The sequence below is a fragment of the Leuciscus leuciscus genome (genome assembly GCF_965113295.1).
Source record: "Leuciscus leuciscus genome assembly, chromosome: 15".
NCBI lineage: Eukaryota > Metazoa > Chordata > Actinopteri > Cypriniformes > Leuciscidae > Leuciscus > Leuciscus leuciscus.
This window is the reverse complement of record NC_138739.1, coordinates 5897710-5918219: the sequence shown is the minus strand read 5'-3', so window position 1 is coordinate 5918219 and position 20510 is coordinate 5897710. Positions and strand designations below refer to the sequence as shown.

The 20510-nt window shown below is 44.3% G+C and overlaps 2 protein-coding genes and 2 long non-coding RNA genes across 5 annotated transcripts in view; 2 read left to right on the top strand and 2 right to left on the bottom strand.

Moving 5' to 3' along the window:
* Positions 1-9773, top strand: part of LOC309476105 (putative nuclease HARBI1) — a 123055-nt gene extending 113282 nt beyond the window's left edge. Inside the window, exons 1-2 of one of the 2 annotated variants that reach the window (XM_082139295.1) lie at positions 8096-8175; positions 8622-9773. In XM_082139295.1, coding sequence (XP_081995421.1) covers positions 8155-8175; positions 8622-9668 — 1068 coding nt within the window. In that variant the 5' untranslated portion in view covers positions 8096-8154 and the 3' untranslated portion in view covers positions 9669-9773. Of the gene's footprint in view, positions 1-8095; positions 8176-8621 lie in introns of those variants that run through there. The other variant, XM_082139296.1, reaches the window with a different exon arrangement.
* Positions 9531-11231, bottom strand: LOC309476434. The gene is made up of 3 exons (XR_014198146.1): positions 11104-11231; positions 9784-9882; positions 9531-9662 (listed from the first exon to the last, which is right to left on the bottom strand). It is a non-coding gene; the product is annotated as an uncharacterized lncRNA (long non-coding RNA).
* A 1587-nt stretch (positions 11232-12818) lies between these two features.
* On the top strand, positions 12819-14898 carry LOC309476524. The gene is made up of 2 exons (XR_014198236.1): positions 12819-14619; positions 14716-14898. It is a non-coding gene; the product is annotated as an uncharacterized lncRNA (long non-coding RNA).
* On the bottom strand, positions 14650-16186 carry LOC309476119 (uncharacterized protein). Its single transcript, XM_082139320.1, has 3 exons — positions 15865-16186; positions 15459-15782; positions 14650-15375 (listed from the first exon to the last, which is right to left on the bottom strand). Exons 1-3 carry the CDS (start codon positions 15944-15946, stop codon positions 14759-14761), a joined length of 1023 nt encoding a protein of 340 aa, XP_081995446.1. The 5' UTR covers positions 15947-16186; the 3' UTR covers positions 14650-14758.
* Positions 16187-20510: the final 4324 nt, after the last annotated feature.

Below are 20510 nucleotides of genomic sequence, written 5' to 3'. Positions count from 1 at the left end.
AACGATTTAATAGAACGTTAAAGAGTCGTATGTGGAGATTTTTAACGGCTACAAATTCCCGACGATACATAGATGTTTTACAAGACATTATGCAGGGGAACAACACCAGCTATCACCGAAGTATCAGAATGAGACCCGTGGACGTCAGCAAAGTAAACGAGGATCAAGTGTTTCAAAACTTGTACGGGGATATAAAGAAGGCCGAGAGAGCCGTATTTAATTTCAAAGTCGGCGACGTCGTCAGGATTTCTAAAGTGAGAGGTCCGTTCGCCAAAGGTTATGAGCAGAACTACACGGAAGAATTTTTCACCATATCCGCGTGCATTCCGCGACAACCCCCGGTCTACAGACTCACCGATTATGACGGCGATGTCATCGAGGGTGTTTTTTATGAAAAAGAGTTGCAAAAAATAATTGTGAGTAAAAACAAATCTTTTAAGGTGGAAAAGATTTTAGGTCAGAAAAAACAAGGAAAATCTACGCTAGTTTTAGTGAAATGGCTAGGTTGGCCTTCAAAATTTAATAGTTATATAGATAAAAAAACACTGTTGGACTTAAAACACGCCGACGTTTAACGGACGTGATCATACGAGAGAAGGACCGTCATGTCATGGACGACCACGGCTTCTACGTCACGTTGCCGTGCAATGCATCTAGGTCGGTTTATCCTGAAAATCGCATATCCGGCTATACAACCAGGTTAGCAAAAGCTATACAATTGAAAGGACAATGGGAGGTGGGACTCACCGAAATCGAATATCCTAGAACTTGGTATAACTTTAAGGATGAAGATGGGGATTTCACCCTGCACACAGGCCCCGTATACACGAATAGCGGGGCCCCCGAAGACGCGGGGTCGTTTAAAAAAGACTTACCCACGTTTTTTGTATCGAGGACATTAAACATAAACGGTGGGTACTATGCAAACATTCGTGCGATCCTCCGTTTGATAAATCAACTTCTCGCACCTACGGGTGTATTGAATTACGATGAATTAAAAAACAAAGTGTTTCTGCTCGCGAAACCCAACGTTTCAGTCAGTTTCCAAGGCAGACTCGCCACTATTTTAGGAATGATACCGGACGATCCTCTCGGACGTTCAAACTATCATAAAGAAGCAGATTTTACTACGAGCGCCATCACATACGCTCCTCATCAATCCGATATCAACGCCGGGTTCTACACATTGTACGTTTACACCGACATTATCCAATATCAATCGGTCGGTGATTCTTACGTCCCCCTTTTGAGATGCGTACATATATCGGGTAAAAGCAACGACACGGTCATTGCTAGATACGACAACCCACATTACGCATTGATCAACAAGGATCACATCAGCAGCATTACCATAGAGCTGAAGGACGATCAAAACCGCGAAATACCATTTTCTTACGGGAAAGTCATCGTAAAACTACACTTTAAACCAAAAAATGGTTTATTATAGAGCCGGAGAGAGCGCAGACTATGTGGACTATTACCGAAGGAGGAGGGGTTATGTATGGCGCGGGGTTAGGAGGACTTTTCAGAGGTCTGTTCAGGATGGCCATACCTCTGTTAAAAAGAGGATTTAGCATCGCGAAACCCCACCTAAAATCCGCCGCTAAAAATATAGTATCCGACGTCGTCTCAAACGTATTGACGCGTGCACATAGCAATAATGCTAATGCTCAAGATGGATCCGGCCTGATGGTCATGGCCCGTAAGAGGATGTCTAAACCGCCGGGTGTAAGGAGGTGTGGTCAATGGGGTAGGAAGAAGAAGAAAACAACTAGCGGAACAAAGAAGCGTCCAGTCGTACGTAGAAAGCGTAACAAGTCTGTAAGTCGAAAAGCATCGGTCAGGAGATCCGTAAAAAACATATTCTAACATGGCGCTACTGCATCGTATGTCGGGAGAATGCATTAAGTCTGAGTTGGACTTATTTACGGTTCCGATGACGCAGACGGTTATTGAGAAAAACGGGTATTTAGAAGTAGCCCCATTATCCGCCATATCGGACTCCGCGCCATTGGAGTTTTTTATCGCCGGCAACGGCGATGATTACTTGGATCTAAATAACACGATGCTCTATACACGTCTGAAAATCACGAGACCTAACGGAGCCAATATCGCAAACCCTGCGAAGGTGGGTCTAATAAATTACCCCGGAGCCACAATTTTTTCACAAGTCGACGTGACCCTCGGCGACCGTCTGATATCCCAGAGTTCCTCGACTTACCCTTATCGCTGTATCATAGAGAGTCTGATCAACTATAGTAAAGATGCGCTGGAATCTCTTTTCTCCGCCGGACTGTTTTACAAAGACACAGCCGGTCACATGGATGTGGCAGACCCCGAAGGCCGTAACGCGGGGTTGATGATGAGGGCGGTCTACACCAGCGAAAGCAATGAGGTGGAAATGCTGACCCCTATACACAGCGATATATTCTTTCAAGAAAAACTTATGTTAAACGGTGTGGACATTAAGATACGCTTCATTCGAGCAAAAGATGAATTCTGTCTGATGAGGTCCGACGACGTGGCTTACAAAATAAAAATAGAGTCAGCGTCCCTATTTGTCAAGAAAGTCTCTGTATCACCGCCGGTGAGACTGGGGCACGCACAGGCGTTACTCTCGACAACGGCCAAGTACCCCATAGATAGGGTATGTGTAAAAAATTTCTCCATACCTGAGGGGACTCGTGTCTCAAATCAAGAAAATCTGTTTTTGGTAACGCTGCCAAAATCTATCGTCATTGCCATGGTCGACATGGACGCATTTACAGGGTCCTACGAAAAAAATCCATTCGCATTCAAACATTACGATCTGGAGTTCCTGGCCGTCTATGTCGACGGACAACAATTCCCTGCCAAGCCTCTACAACCAAATTTCGAAGGTGGTTCGGCAGTACGTGAATTTTATCAATTGGCGATGACGACAGGAAGACACCTTAAAAAACAATCGCTCTCTATCGACAGGGTCGATTTCCTGAACGGATACACGCTTTACGCATTTAACCTTACGCCTGATGAAGACTGTGGTCAGCACATTTCGCTCATCAAGTCCGGGAATATCAGACTCGAAGCTCGTTTCAAACAACCGTTGCCGAATACCGTTAACTTATTAATTTACGCCGTATTCGACAGCATTATTGAAGTGTCTAATCGCAGACAGGTACTGCTCGACTACTATTGAGATGAACACGCTACAACTCACCGCCCTCATGGATAAAATAACGTGCAGGACTCATTTTCTCTGAGTTCTACCGAGTGATCAACTACCCAAAAAACCGTTGAGAATCTTACCATCGATGGGTATCATTAATACCCACCCTGCTCGATTGCCGGGGGAGCATTGGGTCGCGGTTTATTTAACCCAAGAGGGAACCGCTTGTTTTTTCGACAGCTTCGGTAATCCACCCAACAGCCCCCGCTTTCCAATCACTATCAACAACTTTCTTACAACCAACGACGTCGACGTGTTATATTCCGACAGGCGCGTCCAGGATTTTTCATCGGATACCTGCGGGCAGCATTGTGTGTTTTTTCTGTATCATTTAGCCAGAGGTCGTGACTATAACCACGTGATGAAACTATACACCGATGATTATATCAAAAATGATAAAATGGTGTCCCTCTTTGTGAAGAGATTAAGACCATATGTTTGTAATGATAAAATGTTATCCTGCGTTCATTGTGTGCAGACGTGTTTGACGTATAAATAAAAACATCTTAAAACCATTATATTTTTTATCGTCTTTTATTTAATCATGAGATAAAATGTAGCGCACAAAATATAAGTAGTCGTTAAAATTCCAACCATTGTCCTCGTTCGGAAGACGGTGATTTAAATGGTGAGTCTTTGAACTCTGGAGCCATGCGAGGTGAATATCTCCGGGCCTTTTTTTTAGAAAGTCTAACAGGAGGTGATGAGGGCTCTACAGGTTTACTCTTTAGAGAGTTAATCGTGAGTCTGACCTGTTGATTCGGCACTGTAGAAAATGGGATGTTTAATTCGGCGAAGGCGTGTAGAAACTCTGACCATCCTAGAGGTCTCCGGTCATCCCTAACCTTTTGCGGGGCCGTCACATTTTTTAACAAATCGAGCATGTGTGAACCTTGTATGACTTTGCCCCTGAACACAAACTCCCCCGATTTGTTCCACGCACTTAGTCCTTTAGCTTTAGACATCTTGTCTAATATGTATCTGCTGTTTTTCACGCTTCTCGAAGGTACATTCTTCAGAACGTCATCTACAATGTCTTCCCCCTCGGCTTTACCGTCTTCGACGTTAGCAGCAGTCGGTGGTTCAGGATTGGGTAACGATAGCGTTAAAACACTGCTCTCGCGATCGCCTTGTTTAACGATGGTCAAAAACCTGCTCAGGGTATTGGTGTAAAGTTTGGCTTTTTCATAAGTATTCAAATCAGTCCGCTGTAAAATATTTCTTATGGACCCGTCCAAATCGTTCTCCACGACCCGCTGAATGTTCTCGCGAACATTTTCGCTCTTGATCTTATCCAGTTGATGGTGCGGGACTAAATACATCTTCTCGGCATACTCCATCCTATCGATTTGCTATCAAGCTCGAAATAAAGGGTACTGCGACGCTTAGGAGCGGTAATAGGAATCCACCCTTCTGGTTGAAGACTCGTTTCTTGGCCGCTATGCCAATTTTTTTATCGGCTACAAATTTAATATCCGCTTTTCTCTTTTTCAGTTTTTGGTACTGCTGCCTGTTGACCGGAATTGTGCCATATAGGATGTTAAGAGCCACTTCACAGAGCGTTAAAATGAATTCGTCGGACGCCGATTGTAAAATAAGACGTCGTTGTTTAGGAGTTGCTTTATGTAGCAGTTTTAACACAGGTAGATGTTTACAAAGTCTGGCGGACATGACGATTTATCACGTTCTTCTTTTTTTCGGAATATAAACCACTTGACGGTCGGAAAGCAATCCTGTTCTGAGACGGTACTGCTCGGGAGTTTTTGCTTTATAGTCTATCATTAGGTACCCGAAAGGACGGTCAACCACGTCGTGATAACACTCCATAAAGTATTTTGTGTTTCCCGGGTACATTTGACGTCCTAGCATCGCCACTTGATTGACGTCCCGAGGATTTTTAAACAGAATCATATAATTGGCGTTTAAGCTTATGGTTCTGCTGGACTTACCCTGTGCAAATAAATTTTGCACTATGTAAATAGAACTGAGATTGCGGTGGTGGCAGTATTGCGTGAAAACGCGTTGAAGTTCCAAGTTAGCGCTAGCTTGCTCCATTAAATCATCCACCACGAGCAGGTTTGTCTTGGTGACAGGCAGTAAATCATCATCATTCAGAGTCTGGGGTATTCCTTGCACAAATTTAATGTCATACAATTGAAGTAAATCATCGTACAAAGTTTGCCAACAATCATACAACCAAACAATATTTTCAATTTTCTTGGAAATGATATTCAAACCTTTTTCCAGCAAAAGTTTTACAAAATAAGACTTTCCAGAATTGGACGGCCCACTCACGACACAGCTGAAAGGGTGTTGAAGTCTGAAATCAAAATCGGAAACATCCTGAGAGCCTCGGTGCATCATCTGATCAGTAGCCATAAGGAAGAGTGCTGAAGTCGCGTAAAAGTCTACGTTTATTGTACACGACCTTAAACCTTTTAACGACTGATTTGTTGTGCAATGTGAAAGTCTTCTTATTCCTCACAATGTCATCCGTCTGAGCCATGATGTATTTGGATCTATCATGCGACGTCACATAGCTGTCAACCAGACCAATCAGGGATTTGAGACATATAGCTTGGGAATTTTTAGCATTCAGGGTTATCCCCTTAGCTTTCATGCACGATTTACCTTTGACCGTTTCAAAAGCATACGATTTGGGGCCGCTCGACGAAAATTGAGTTATATAATCCCCATCGTCCAATTCGCTAGTCAGCTCCCCTAAATGATCGCCCAGAGGAGGCTCCCAGTCCCCCTCCCTAGACACAAATATGACGCTGTCTGTGTCAGAGTATAGCAGTCGGTCGCCGAGCTTGTCCATCAATTCGTACAATTCCAGTCGAGCGTGCGCGGTGGTAAAGGCGCCTACAAAAACGTTCACGTCGCGCGCCTTGCAAAAATCCTCGTTGGATGGTTTATGCTGGACGAGAGCCACGTCTTCTGAGACGAATGAGAAATACGTCAACGTGTCGGTATTGCCGAAAACGATTCTGGTGAAATCTTCGGGGTCGCTCACCAGAGTCGTTTGAGGCAAGTTCTGTCTTAAAGAGAAACGGCCCCACAAACTATTCAGAATTAATTTCGTGATTGCCCTCTGGGCTGCATTGTACTTTATCTTTTCTGGGTCGAGTTGAATTCCTTCTTTTTCAAAATACTCACGAATGTAAGTCTCTTTCTCCGCATCCGTGACGACATTGGACGGGTAGCCGGACGCTTGTTGTTTCAAACGCAAAAACGTTTTTACGTATTCGGCGAACAACGTGTCTGACCGTTGTGGAAAATGCCAAACCTCGTCTATCTTGGCTACCACATAACCCTTCTCGATGGCTTTTAAAAGCTCGATACTGACCCAACACCCCGAGAGCGATCTTTCCTCGTTCGTGTGGGTACAGCTCGTGGTCTGGTTTTGGTCGTGAGCGCAGGTTCTACATAACGGAAACATGAGTTTTCCTTGACATCTGTAAGGGAGAACCGGGTGCAGTAATTTGCGGGGAGGGTAGACGGTCGCTTTGATAAGACCGTAATAATTTTCAATCGGTTCAAAATCTGTGAAAATGATTTGGGGGTGTTCGATCGGGTAGCTTTTCCTCGCCTGACAATACGGGTACAGACTGGTAAAGTCCAGATACCTTATTTTCTCATCACCGGTCACTTTGTGATATAGTTTATAGGCGTTCGTTCTCCCGCCATAGAGGGCATGTCGTGGGTTCAGTCTCTCTGGGGCAGAATAATCGGCCATAAATTCTATCACAGAGGGATCTGTCTTTTTCATGTTGTTCCATTCGCATTCCCAAAGAACCTCGATTTGCAAACCGTACTCGTTCCGCAGAATTTCAACCTTATCGTCAAACTGATTCCTGAGAACCCCGTAGGGTACTCCCGACAGGGGGTGCGTCTGATGGGGTGCAAAGCGACAGCAATGACCATGGTAGCCGTCTAAAAAGTACTTACCGATCGATACTTCGCCGTGATTTACGGCGTGGTGAACGTCCACGTTTCTAGTCTTTTTTACATACTCGAGCCATTCGATCGAACCGCTTGAGTAGGACTTATTCTGATGGACGTACGCTTTGTTATGCGTGAGGGCGAGCGTGTTTCTGGCGAGATAATGTGTTTTGAAGACCCCCATTGCGCAGCTGGCGATCGTCGTGAACCCAAAAGGGTCAAGTTCGGTGCAGTGTACAAAAGACTCTCTGTATTTCATACACCCTTCGCGTAATAAGACGACGTCGTTAACGCCGTACGCGTACAGTTCTTTCTTGAAGTCAAAGAACTTACCCTCAACCGTGCGGTACCACTCATCAAACTTTTCTCTGTCTTTATCAGACATGTTATCGTAGTTGTAGAACTTTTTGTCGGGGTATGGTCCGAAATAGTTCTCATTTTCCACCCTGTTGAAAAGATGGGGAAAGTAGCCTTTTTCAGTCGTCGTTAAGTCTAACGCCGCAGGCATTTTGGCGAGAGCGAATGGGAAAAATGAGTAACTGTCGATATATCGCTGGGCAAACGTTTCATCGTACATAAACATTAATTTGCACCCTTGCATTATGACCTCAAGCTCGATCCCGGCTTTGCAAAAATACTCCAGGGCTGCGTTCCAAACCGCATACTCAATGAGTAGGTACTTAATTTCAATGAGTACTTACTTAACGAGCGCTAAAAGAGTAGGTACTTTATCACCAAATCTCGTTGAGTATGGATGCGATCCGGACATCATCCGCCATGTTGACGTTATCATGTGACCTATGACGTTATCACAAGCGCAACAATTTAAAAGTTATGAGCAACAGGTGCACCGGCATCTCACTGCATCAGTAGGCTACAACCTAACAGAACGGTTTTCATCAGCGTCTGAAATGGTTGGCATGTCTGCAAAAGTTAGACGAATGTGTGCCCAAAGGAGACGTCGGGCAGCCGCTCGGAGATCTCGCCTTTGGAGAAGACTTATGTTTTCATACTCCAACAAAGCAAGTATTACTACTTAAAAAAATAAGATTACCCCAGAATGAATTGCATTACTAGCCCACCCCACCACTTATGGACAATAATAATGACAAATGCTGACCAGCACTTAATTATATAACATTTTCTTAATTAAAATGATATATTTTGGTAAAACAAGCAAACTGTTGTATTGTCATATGACATAGATGTATGAATACACACTAGACAAATGCAGCTGATGTGAATACATACAATTTCATTCAAGCAATGATTAATGCAAGAATTCATGAAATTAATATTTTATTGAAACATGAATAAATATTTTATATATAACATGAATAAAAATAAGTAAATGAATGAATAAAAGATATCAAATAATCACAATAAATAAATACATATACAAGTCAATACCATATGAAACATTGCTTTATTCAAGCTTTTTGTTCTAACAAACTATCTATATTTACAGGCGGTGAACCCCACATCATACTGCCATCTTAACAGAGCTGTTCCCATTCTGCGGCTCTATTTTGATGAAGCAGCTGACCACCGTGCCCACCTTCGCCTGTCTTTGCCGTCCATCATGTCCCTGATTGCTGCAGTCAGACTGGAATCGGACCATGGATGGGAACGGGAGATTGAGGTCCTTGTGTTCCTGCACTGGCTGGCCCATGCAGCATCCTACAGGGTGGTGTCGCAGGCCTTCGACATCCCAAAGACCTCTGTGTATAACATTGTGCACAGAATGAGCAAGGCCATCATGGGAATTTTGAGGAGGGTGATCTGCTTTCCGACCGGAGATGACCTGGAGGCAGTGGGAGCAGGATTTGCACAGCTGGCTGGGTCACCAGCTTTCAGCAGAGCAGTTGGTGCAATAGACGGCTGTCATATCCGTATCAAACCTCCAGCAAATAACTCCCACTGTTACTTCAACAGGAAGCTGTTTCACTCCATCCAACTCCAGGCCATCACTGATCACCGGGGGAAATTCCTTGATGTCTTTGTGGGATATCCTGGGTCTGTGCACGATGCCAGGGTGCTGAGGAACAGCCCTGTGTATGCTGGCAGCCTTTATCCTCCTGCAGGCAAGTGCATCCTCGGGGATGGAGGCTATCCTTGCCTGAGTGCCCCCATCTGCCTCATCACCCCATACAGAGAGCCAGTACAGAACCCTGTGCAGGCTCGTTTCAACAGCAAGCACTCCCGTGCCCGCAACATCGTGGAGAGAGCTTTTGGGATGCTGAAGACACGCTGGCGCTGCATTTTCTTCAAGGCCTTGGAGGTGAGCCCTGCCTTCGTGCCTGAGGTTGTTGCGTGCTGCGCTGTGCTTCACAATCTCGCTCTAGTCAATGGGGACATCGTTGAGCCAGAGGATGAGGAAGACCTTGATGACGGCCTCCCTGATCCCCACAACCTTGAAGCAAGAGTGGGAGAACATGTGCGGGAGAATCTGGCTGCTGCTGTGTCTGCTCCAAACATCCCTGTGCCTGCTCTCCATGAGCACGACTACCTTTAAAACATTTAATAAGATTAAAATGTTTTACAATTCATGCTGTCAGCATTCTGTTTCTTGCCAAATGTAATTTTATAGGTTTACAATTACATGCAAATATTTGTTAGAGCTTTACTACCTTTGTGGTGTAGTGGGCTAAACCACTGAACTGGTTAGCAGACGATTGCTGGTCGATCAGCAAGGCTCTTTACTCCAGGCTGGCCCAGGGTTATTGTCCCTGTAATAAATGCATTTAGTCACTTTGGATAAAAACATCTGGCAAATGCATAAATGTGATTGATTTTTGTAAAGCTTTTTTTTTTAAACGGTCTCAGGCATAAACGCTCAAAGCTGCTTATTTCGTCAAGGTATTACTATAATACAAAATGCATACATACATTTACTACAATTTCTATTTGGTGGGTGAAAGGGTTAGTTCACCTCAACATATAAATACAGCCATTATTTATGTGCTTTCATGCTGTTAGATCCCTCTGTTTTTTATTGTTTAAATACAAAAGGGGATTTTTGTCAAGTTTGTTCTGCTGGTTTCATACAATATCAGTCAATGGAGCCCAACTTTCAGAAGCTTCCTGTCATTTTGATGATGCTTTTGAAGCTTCTGAAAGTCTATTGAGTGGTATTGTATTAAACCAACAGTACAAACCTGACCAAAATCACCTTTTGTGTTCAAAAAAAAAAAAACAACAACAACAGAGGGATCAAACAACATGAAGGGGAGTAAATAATGACTGAATTATTTGCTTGGGTTCATTAACCCTTTTTTTGCTTGGGTTCATTAACCCTAGTTAATGCAAAACTTAAGGTAGTTTGTGTAAACAGTCTCAAGTTCAGCTTAGGTCATGGAGGGCTATTGTCCAACCCTAATTATACACACCTGAATCAATTTAAACCAATTAATAACTGACTACTTGAAAATCACAGACAGGTGTGCTGGAACTGAACCCTCCATGACCTGCCTTGAAAATCCCTGCATGAGCTCTGTGTGCATTTAGAAGTTTTTATTTTTATTTTTATTTTTTTATACATTACATCACACATTCACTAATTATTCATCACTTCATAAATATTTAATTTATGAATTTTATCACAATCTTAAAGTATCACTTAATTTCTAGAAGTCTATAATGTAGGCTACTGTGAATGCCTAGAAATTGTTTGTTTTATATACATAGTATTGTACAAAAGTCTTAGGCCACCATTTGTTGTTGTTGCACAGTACTGTGTGTGTGTATATATATATATATATATATATAATTTATTTAATTTTAACCCAAATGTGTAAATGTTCATAATATGTTTTTTGTCATTGATTTTATTTTTTGGCAAGAATTTCAAGCACAGAAAGGAATTTTTCATCCCTTTCTTTTGTTTCTTTATCTCTCCTTTCCTCTCTCTCGCTTGCCTCCCGGTGCCATCTCTCTTCTCTTTCTCTTACTTCTCTTTCTTGTCTTTCGTCTCTCTCTCGTCTCTCTCGTTCTCTTCTGTCCTCCTTCTCCTCCATTTCTCTCCACAGTCTCTCCTCCCTCTCAGCTGCTTTCCTCTCTCTCTCCTCCTCTCTCTCCTCCATCTCCTGGATCATGTCCTCCAGGTCTTTTACCCTTTTTCTGGGTCTTGCTGGCTCTGGCCTCACTGAGGATGAAGAGGCCACAGCAACATCCGGCCCACATGAGGCAACGAGGGCAGGAGGAGTGATGGAGGGTCTGCCCCCAATTGCCTCATCCATGGCAGCGTACCACTTCCAGGATGCTGCTGTGGCCCCTCCATCCTCAGTGCTCACCCCTGTCTGCGGACATTTCAGATCCTGCAAAAATGCACAAGCATGATACAAAAGCAGTCATTTTAACATCACAATATTTAATCATTTCATTTCTGTATTAGAAGTAACAAAATGATCTTACTTTGTATTTTTGTTTAAGGTTTTCCCTTTTTTTTTTTACAAATGCTGCCGTCACCCTGCCTTGCAGGTCCTGCTCCACCACAAAAGATCTGCAGCAAATGCAGAGAAATCAAGGATCAAAAAAGTGCTGTAATATCTCTGTTGAAATATACTACAAATAAACAATTAAATAGATTTTTTATTATTTCTGTATACTCACTCAAAGCCTTTGATGGCAGCATTCCGCTTTCCGGTGAAGAGGGCTTCATGAGCCACTCTCCACCGGATAAGCAGATGTGTATGCTCATCCGTCCCTGTAACATCCAGACAAGATTTACGTTACCTCTGTGATTTATAAGCTCAATACTACATTTACGTGTTGATCATAAATGTTCCACAATTTTTCAACAGTACTAATGGACAAATAAAATAGATTACTTGTGTTTAGTTACTTTATGTCAATTTATTAAACATTCGTCTAATGAAAACAGTGTTGACAACAGTGAATTCTCTTAAACAATAGTACACATATACATAACTCAGATGTCTATTTCATATCTATTAGAAGTAGAAATATGCAATTATTATATTAGATTTTCTTACCAGATATTAAATAGACATTTAGTAATTGTATTTAAGATGCATACGGTTTAAAATGTATGCAAATCCACTTTGGAGACGCATGTGTCCTTACTGGAGCTCCTCTGTTAGCTAACTTATACATAATAAAATGTGATTTACAGCAAAAACACAAATTTACCATACTATATAGCGTCTTTACATCTTCAACAATTCAACAGTTTACTGTACAGTAGTTGAACACATGCGATCATTTGATTTGTAATACTCACATTTGAAAACACTCTCGTCCGTCATCATTTGCGTCATGTTCGAGTATGACGTATCCTTCTTCTTCATCTTCTTTTTTAAGACGTATCCTCTCGCGTGGCCTCCTGGGATAGAAGAGTATCCATCGGTTGAGCACTCAAAAATCTGGCCGGAAGCAGTAAGCCATCCGGGAACTTCTCGCCTACTCTTTTATGAATACTGATGTTTCGAACGTACTGCTTCCTTCACGTACTGTTTTCGCCTACTATATAGTAGGAAAGTAGGCATATTGGAACGCACTTAAGTCCGAATCTCGCGATAATTCGTACGTCACCCAGGTAATTCTCGCCTACTCTTTTGGATTCGTACATACTTTTTCGCTCGCCTACTCTTTTTCCCATACTAAATAGTAGGGAAGTATGCGGTTTGGAACGCAGCACAGGATTAGAAAGGAGTCAAATCTGGAGGCGTAATGAGCGATGAAGCAGTAGTCTTTGTATCGGGGGTGTCTGAAGCGGTTGATTAGCTTAGCGATGCAGTTGGTACCGTGAGCAGTAAATTTCTCCCCTTTGAATGTGATGGCGCAGACAAAATTAGCCACGTGCCGACCGTTTTCGTAACGCGTTTCAAAATCGTAGAAGATGTATTTCTCACAGGGTTCCTTAGGCTCTAGAGGTTGTATGAAGCATTGATGCTCCCCCTCGCCCGCTAGAATTTCGCGACAATGTACGCATTTGTCCGGGGTGCATATGTGTTTGGTTTTCTTGTCGCCCGGTTTAACGTCGTAACGTCTGTTACATAGTTTGCAAAATTTTATAATATCACAGGCTGGGTATTCCTGACCGGGAGGCGAGTTTTTTTTATGCATTTCGTAGAAATAGGGTGATTGACAGAAACGTAAACAATCCGGACAATGTATGGTTCTTACAGGGAGCGTGTAACAATCGGCGTCGAAACAGATGTTGCAGGCGTGCTTACATCGATGGTTTCTGCGGTTGGTGTAAGATTTGTAGCAAAATGGACACACGTATGGCGAACCCACGAATGCCGTCAAATTCAGTATCATGTAGTAATGATCGTTGTGGAGATATAGGAAAATCGTTTTTGGATGGGGTTCGTCAGAATTTTTGTACGTTTCTAAGACCATGGCGTTAGATCTGTGAAATACAACGATTTTAATGTCTAGCGCACGTTCAAAAGAGGCTACGTCGCCGAGACCGATTTTGTCTTGGATGGAGAAGCCAACGTTGTTTTGGATGACGGTAGCCAGTTTTTCTAACTCCTTCTCGGGTAATTGGGGTCTAAGAAAACGCGCGAGACAGATGGAGAAGCACAAATTATTTGAAATATTTGTGGGGCAAAATAAACTCGTCTTTTTTCTTTTAATTACCTGATCAACGGCAAGATCTGTGAGTTTACGCCTCTGACCGCCGCCTTGTCTGTTCATGGCTACTGAAGCATCAATTTCAATGGCCTCGTCGGATAGTAACCGATTGTTGCTCTGTAAAACGTTTTCAATTTGATCGAAAAGCGAATCCGCGTCGTAATTATTACCGTGAGTTAAAACACCGCTGACTGGTGCTTGGAGACTGGAAGCCGACAATGTAATATTGATTACGGGGGCATTGTGGTCGAATTCTCTAGCAAAGGAAACAATCCCACTGAGCATGTCGTGTATACAAGTGTGATAAGAGGCCAAATCTGTAGAGTTAATCTCTCTCAGATTCATAGTCCTTCTCAACGTTACGCTATTGAAACGAGGTCGTGGTAAAACATGATATCCGTTAACGTCGCCACCCTCGCGAATCAATCTATCAATGTCCGTACGGCTTAATCGAGTCTGTGTAGTAGGGTCGACATTACCTGATGTCGATGGTTGTGAAGTATCATTACCGGGAGGGTGTACCGGTGGTGGTTGGTTGTTTAAAACACCGCCGAATTGGACAACAGGATCGTTGTCTACGCTTAGCACATGATCGTACAAATTCATATTTGGGTTTACAGCTAATTCAAAAAGATCCAAATTAGTGGAGGATTGTGAAGATTCTAAATTAAACAAATACTCTTCTAAAGAATCCGGAAGCATACTTAGCATTTCAATCTCGTCCGGCGACAGCTCTGCATCAAAGCTTTTAGCAGCGTCCATTTTAGATTTCAGACCAAAACATGAAATATAAAAAGCATACGTGAAATAGTACAAAATCAGAGTATATGTAAAAAGCATGCGTGAAATAGTACAAAATCAGGGTAGATGTAAAAAGCAAAAACATGAAATAGTACAAAATCAGAGTATACATAAAAAGTATAAAAATGTATACATGAAATAGTACAATATAAAATCAGAGTGTATAAAAATCGTTACATGATTTAATGGAGCACATCTATTTTACTCATCTGACTGTTCGACGAGAATGAGGAGAAGATGATGAATCAAAAGTACCAGTTCACGATGGTATTCGGTGAACATGCCTTCGTTTCTATTGATACGTCGAAATATTTCATCGGCCAGATTTTGAATAAATCGATCTTGCGCATCCACTCTGCTATGTACCTCCAGCTGAGAGCTGCGAAGATCACCGCTCAATGCGGCTAATCTACTACGCGTTTCGATCTGTGCGTCACAAACCTGAACGTGCAGTGTCTCTAAACGGTTTTGTGTTTCGCTGTGTGCACGAACCTCCCCGTGCAGTGTCTCTAAATGGTTTTGTGTTTCGCTGTGTGCATCGCGAAACTGTTGTCTCAATGATTCTATTGAATCAATAAGCGCATACATCAGAGGCGTAGCACCGTCATCATTAACTGTCTGTGACCCTGATGCTGGTACTACTTCTTCATCCTCAATGTCTCCTTCGTCTTCTTCCGACGATTGGTGAAAACCGTTGTTTTCATCAATTGCTTGATTAGATACCTCGTCGTCGCACTCACTCGCCCAAGAACCACAGTCCCATGTTTCCAGTTGATCGCTATCCCAAACAGTCACATCATCATGCTTTCCGGCTGAGCCTGTTGTGTAGAAAATAACAAAAAATCTTAATGGTCTGGTTCAATTTGGATTTTTAAACTTACGATAATGTAGTTAGTCTTACCGTAAAACACAGTCGTGTCAGGACTGGGCTGCTGACTGCTTGACCCACTGGTAGATGGGTCGGGTGACTGGTTGACAGGCGGGGTACCAGGGGGAATGGCAGGCGGGGCGGCAGGTGGAGTGTTAGCTGGAGTGTTAGCTAGAATGGCCGGAGGGGTGGTAGGAGGTGTGACTGAAGGGCTGATAGGACTGGGGGGTGGGACGGTAGGTGGAGTACCGGGCGAGCTGGAACCGACGGTCTTTCTGACCTTTCTCAAAGGTTCACCACTTGGTCCAGCACTCTCACCGTCATCTTCATCTTGCGTAAGATCTACCACGGCTGATACTGCGAATTAATTTTGTTAAAATAATTGAAATAAAAATAAGTTCATTTAATTTATAAAACAATATAAAAAATAAGTTCTCACATGCATCATTAATGGATTGGAAAGCGACCAATTCAATATTCGGGATATTCGTGCCTGGAAAATATAAAACCTGTTTATGCATGGAAGACAATTTGGTGAGTTGATTTTATACACATCAACCGTGAATAATAAAACACATACATATATACACATATACACACACACACACACACACACACACACACACGTAGCATGTAATGTAGCCTGGATCTCCACCCATCAGCCTTGAGAGGGCGACTGGCGCATGAATCTAAAATGCTTGTTCTTTTAGCAGAATTTAATGACACACCCACATACACACACACACACACACACACACAGCCTTAAAAAAAAAATAAAAAAAAATAAAATAATAATAATAATAATGATAATAATAAATAATAATAATAATTTTAATAAATAAAACTAACTTAGCCTAGTTAAACAGATTATCAATACTAAAATAAATCAAAACAGCTTGTCATAGCAATTAAAAACCACAAGATGGCACAATTTCAAAACAGCTTGTCATATCAATAACAACCACAAGATGGCACAATTTCAAAAACAGCATGTCATAGCAATTAAAAACCACGTGATGGAGCTATTTCACAAAGCAGCTTGTCATATCAATAACAACCACAAGATGGCACTATTTACAAAACAGCATGTCATAGCAATTAAAAACCACGTGATGGAGCTATTTCACAAATCAGCTTGTCATATCAATAACAACCACAAGATGGCACTATTTACAAAACAGCATGTCATAGCAATTAAAAACCACAAGATGCCATTATTTCAAAAACAGCTTGTCATACCAATAACAACCACAAGATGGCGGCATAGCGCTATGTGCATTCGGTTTCAACCACAGCCGAGGAATAATTTTACCAAAACCAGGATGTAGTTCTTACCTCCCCGGCGATGGGGGTGCTATGCGGCACCGGTTTAAAAATCAACAACAACAACAACAACTTTCAGACAGTGTTAAAACAGACTTTTATGTTTTTAAAACATCGCGAAAGCATATCGATCTAGCTTCAGAACCATATAGACGTCAGAAAAAGTAGTTTGGTAAACAATGACACGTAGAACGTACTCGGTTACTAACGTAACCTCGGTTCTCTCTAGAAGAGGGAACGAGTACTGCGTAAGATATCTTACGCTAGGGGAAAATCCTTTTCCGCGAGATATTGAACCCAAAAATTATCCTTAATTTTGTAATAATGCAAAACGCGTTGCAGCAGCAATGCAGACATAGGCGAGACAGCTCGCGCGCCTATTGGCTGCTCTGCGGCAACTGCAGCAGCCTATCGAGCGAGGCCTGGCGTGACGTCAGACCCAATCAGGGCACTTCGCGCCCGCTGCGTCACGTCCCGCCGAAATGGGCGTGGTCTAGGCCTATAAATATCGCTCGCAGGCAGCTATTATCTGGTTTTTCATCATCGAAGCAACCAGAGCGTGTGCATGCACGGCAAGATACGCAGTACTCGTTCCCTCTTCTAGAGAGAACCGAGGTTACGTTAGTAACCGAGTACGTTCTCTTACGAGAGATCTCTCGTACTGCGTAAGATATCTTACGCTAGGGGACCCAATGTAAAACGCCGTGCATGCTGAGATCTGACACCAAAGACCCAAGGGCGAAAACCCGGGGTACATATAGTGCACAATCACTCAGGGAACTCACAGGGAGTCCGGGAAGAGGGAGGGGTGCAGCCTCACTCTTCCACATATAGCAGCGTCGATGGGACGCGAATTTCATCATACAGACAGGGCGGGGTACGGCCTGAACTGATGGGGAAATGTGGGTCTTACACAGTTTGCCCTGCTTTATACTGTCGAACATTGAGCTGTGCTCAGCAGACGCAGCATTCTGAGCTGATCGCATCAGGTCAGATAATACTGGTAAATTTAGACCGACAGCAGCCTGGCCTGCAGGGCGGGAACCTCTAGGTTATAAAACCTTATAAATGTAGACGGGGAGGCCCAGCCTGCCGCCATACAAATATCTTGCAAGGCAATCCCACTTGAACAGGCCCACGAAGAGGCCATGCCTCTCGTGGAGTGCGCTCTGACACCCAATGGGCACTGCATGCCCTTGGAAGCGTATGCCAGCGCTATAGCATCAACTATCCATCTGGATAGGCTCTGTTTCGACGCGGCTAGTCCCTTAGAACGTCCGCTAAACGAAACAAAAAGCTGCTCCGTCTGTCTGAAAACAGACGAGCGAGACACATAAGCTCGTAATGCCCTGACTGGGCAAAGGAGGCTCGCGTCTTTTTCCTCATCAGGGACCGGTAGGGCTGACAGGGAGATAACCTGCGCCCTAAACGGTGTGTTGAGGGATTTTGGAACATAACCGTGCTTAGGTTTGAGTATAACTTTTGAGTCATTGGGCCCAAACTCCATGCACGCCGCGCTCACAGAGAGCGCGTGCAGATCCCCTATGCGCTTCACTGAAGCGAGAGCCAGCAAAAACACCGTCTTGAAAGACAGGTGTTTCAAATCGATTGACTGTAAAAGCTCAAATGGCGCACCTTTCATGGCTTCCAGAACCGTAGAAAGGTCCCATACGGGGACTGAGGGAGGTCTGGGAGGATTCAGTCTCTTAGCCCCTCTAAGGAAGCGGATGACTAAATCGTTCCTTCCTATTGACTGACCAAGCGTTGTTTCTGAGAACGCTGCTATAGCCGCCACATAAACTTTGAGCGTGGAGGGGGCCCTGCCCCCATCCAACAGCTCTTGTAGGAAGGAAAGCACCTCCGTCACACCACAGTTTGTGGGTGACACACCACGGGCTGTGCACCAGCCCGAAAACACCGACCATTTCGAAGAATAGAGTCGTCTTGTAGACGGAGCTCTAGCCTGCGTGATCGTGTTTAATACTCCTTTAGGGAGTCCAACATGTACCCGTTGATGGCCCAGACATGAAGGGACCATAGTTCCGGGTGAGGATGCCAGATCGAGCCGCGGGCCTGTGAGAGGAGATCTCTCCTCATTGGTACTGGCCACGGGGCAGTACTTGCTAACTGCATCACGACTGGGAACCAAGGTTGGTTTTTCCAGAACGGTGCTACCAGCAGTACTGAGCATCCTTCTTCCCTGATCCGTTCTATCACCTGAGGCAGGAGAGAGACGGGGGGGAAAAACATAGAGCGGGCGGCGGGGCCACACATGGGCCAGCGCGCTCCTGCTCTTGGAGAAAAATTCTTGACAGTGAGCGTTTTCTTGAGACGCAAACAGGTCCACTTCCGCTCCGCCAAAATTCTTCCACAGCAGATGGACTGTCTGTGGGTGTAGAGACCACTCGCCTGCCGGAACATTGTTCCTGGACAGTCTGTCCGGTCCTATATTCAGGAGCCCTGGCACGTGCGCTGCTCTGAGCGAGCGCAGGTTGCACTGAGCCCATACCAGGAGGCGTTCTGCCAGCCTGTACAGTTTCTCGGATCTGATGCCGCCCTGGCGATTTATGTAGGACACCACAGACATGTTGTCCGAACGGACCAAGACGTGGTGACCTTTTATTTGGGGACAAAAACGCGTCAGCGCGTTGTCTACTGCCAGCATTTCGAGGCAGTTTATGTGCAGGAGCTTCTCCCGTTCTGACCATTGGCCGAAGAACGGTCTGCCCTCGAGCAGCGCTCCCCATCCCGAGGTGGACGCGTCCGTGGACACCACTTTCACCCTCGAGGAAGTCCCCAGGCTTACACCTGATTGGTACCAGTCGTTCGCTTTCCAGGGTTTCAGAGCTGTGACGCATTTCTGATTGACCCTGAGGCGAAGCAAACCGGGTGCCCACGCTTCGCGTGGGACTCGCGCTTTCAGCCAAAAACTGCAGCGGGCGCATGCGGAGCAGGCCCAGCTGGAGCACTGACGATGCTGAGGCCATGAGATCTAGCATCTTCTGAAATCTCTTGAGCGGGACAGACGCGCCGCAGCGAAAATAGTTCGCTGTGCGTCGAATGTTTACCGTGCGCTGTTGTGATAGTCGCGCTATCATGGATAGTGAGTCCAGTTCTGTGCCCAGGAAAGATATTTTCTGACTGGGTGACAGGGAGCTCTTCGCCCAATTGACACTCAGACCCAAATCCTCGAGGTGATCGAGTAAAATGGTCGTGTGTTCTATGAGCACTGCGCGAGATTGCGCTAGAATCAGCCAATCGTCCAAATAGTTCAGCACTCGCATGCCTCTCATTCTGAGGGGTGCGAGCGCCGCATCCATGCACTTCGTAAATGTACGGGGTGCCAGGGACAAGCCGAACGGCAGGACTGTGTACTGATATGCCTGGCCCTCGAAGGCGAATCTCAAATATCGCCTGTGACGTGACGCTATCTGTATTTGAAAATACGCGTCTTTCAGATCTATTGACACAAACCAATCTCCTTGGCGAATCTGCACAAGGATTTGCCTGGTCGTGAGCATCCTGAACTGTCGCTTCACAAGCACTTTGTTCAGTTGCCTTAGATCTAGTATGGGTCTGAGACCCCCGTCTTTTTTCGGTACCAGGAAGTATCTGCTGTATAGCCCTCCTTCGCTCTGAACTTGAGAGAGAGGCTCTATGGCCCCTTTGCTCAATAGCTTCGCCACTTCGGCTCGAAGTAAATGTGCTACTTCTGTTTTTACCATGGTCTCGACGCGCGCCACATAGCGGCGAGGGCGTCGG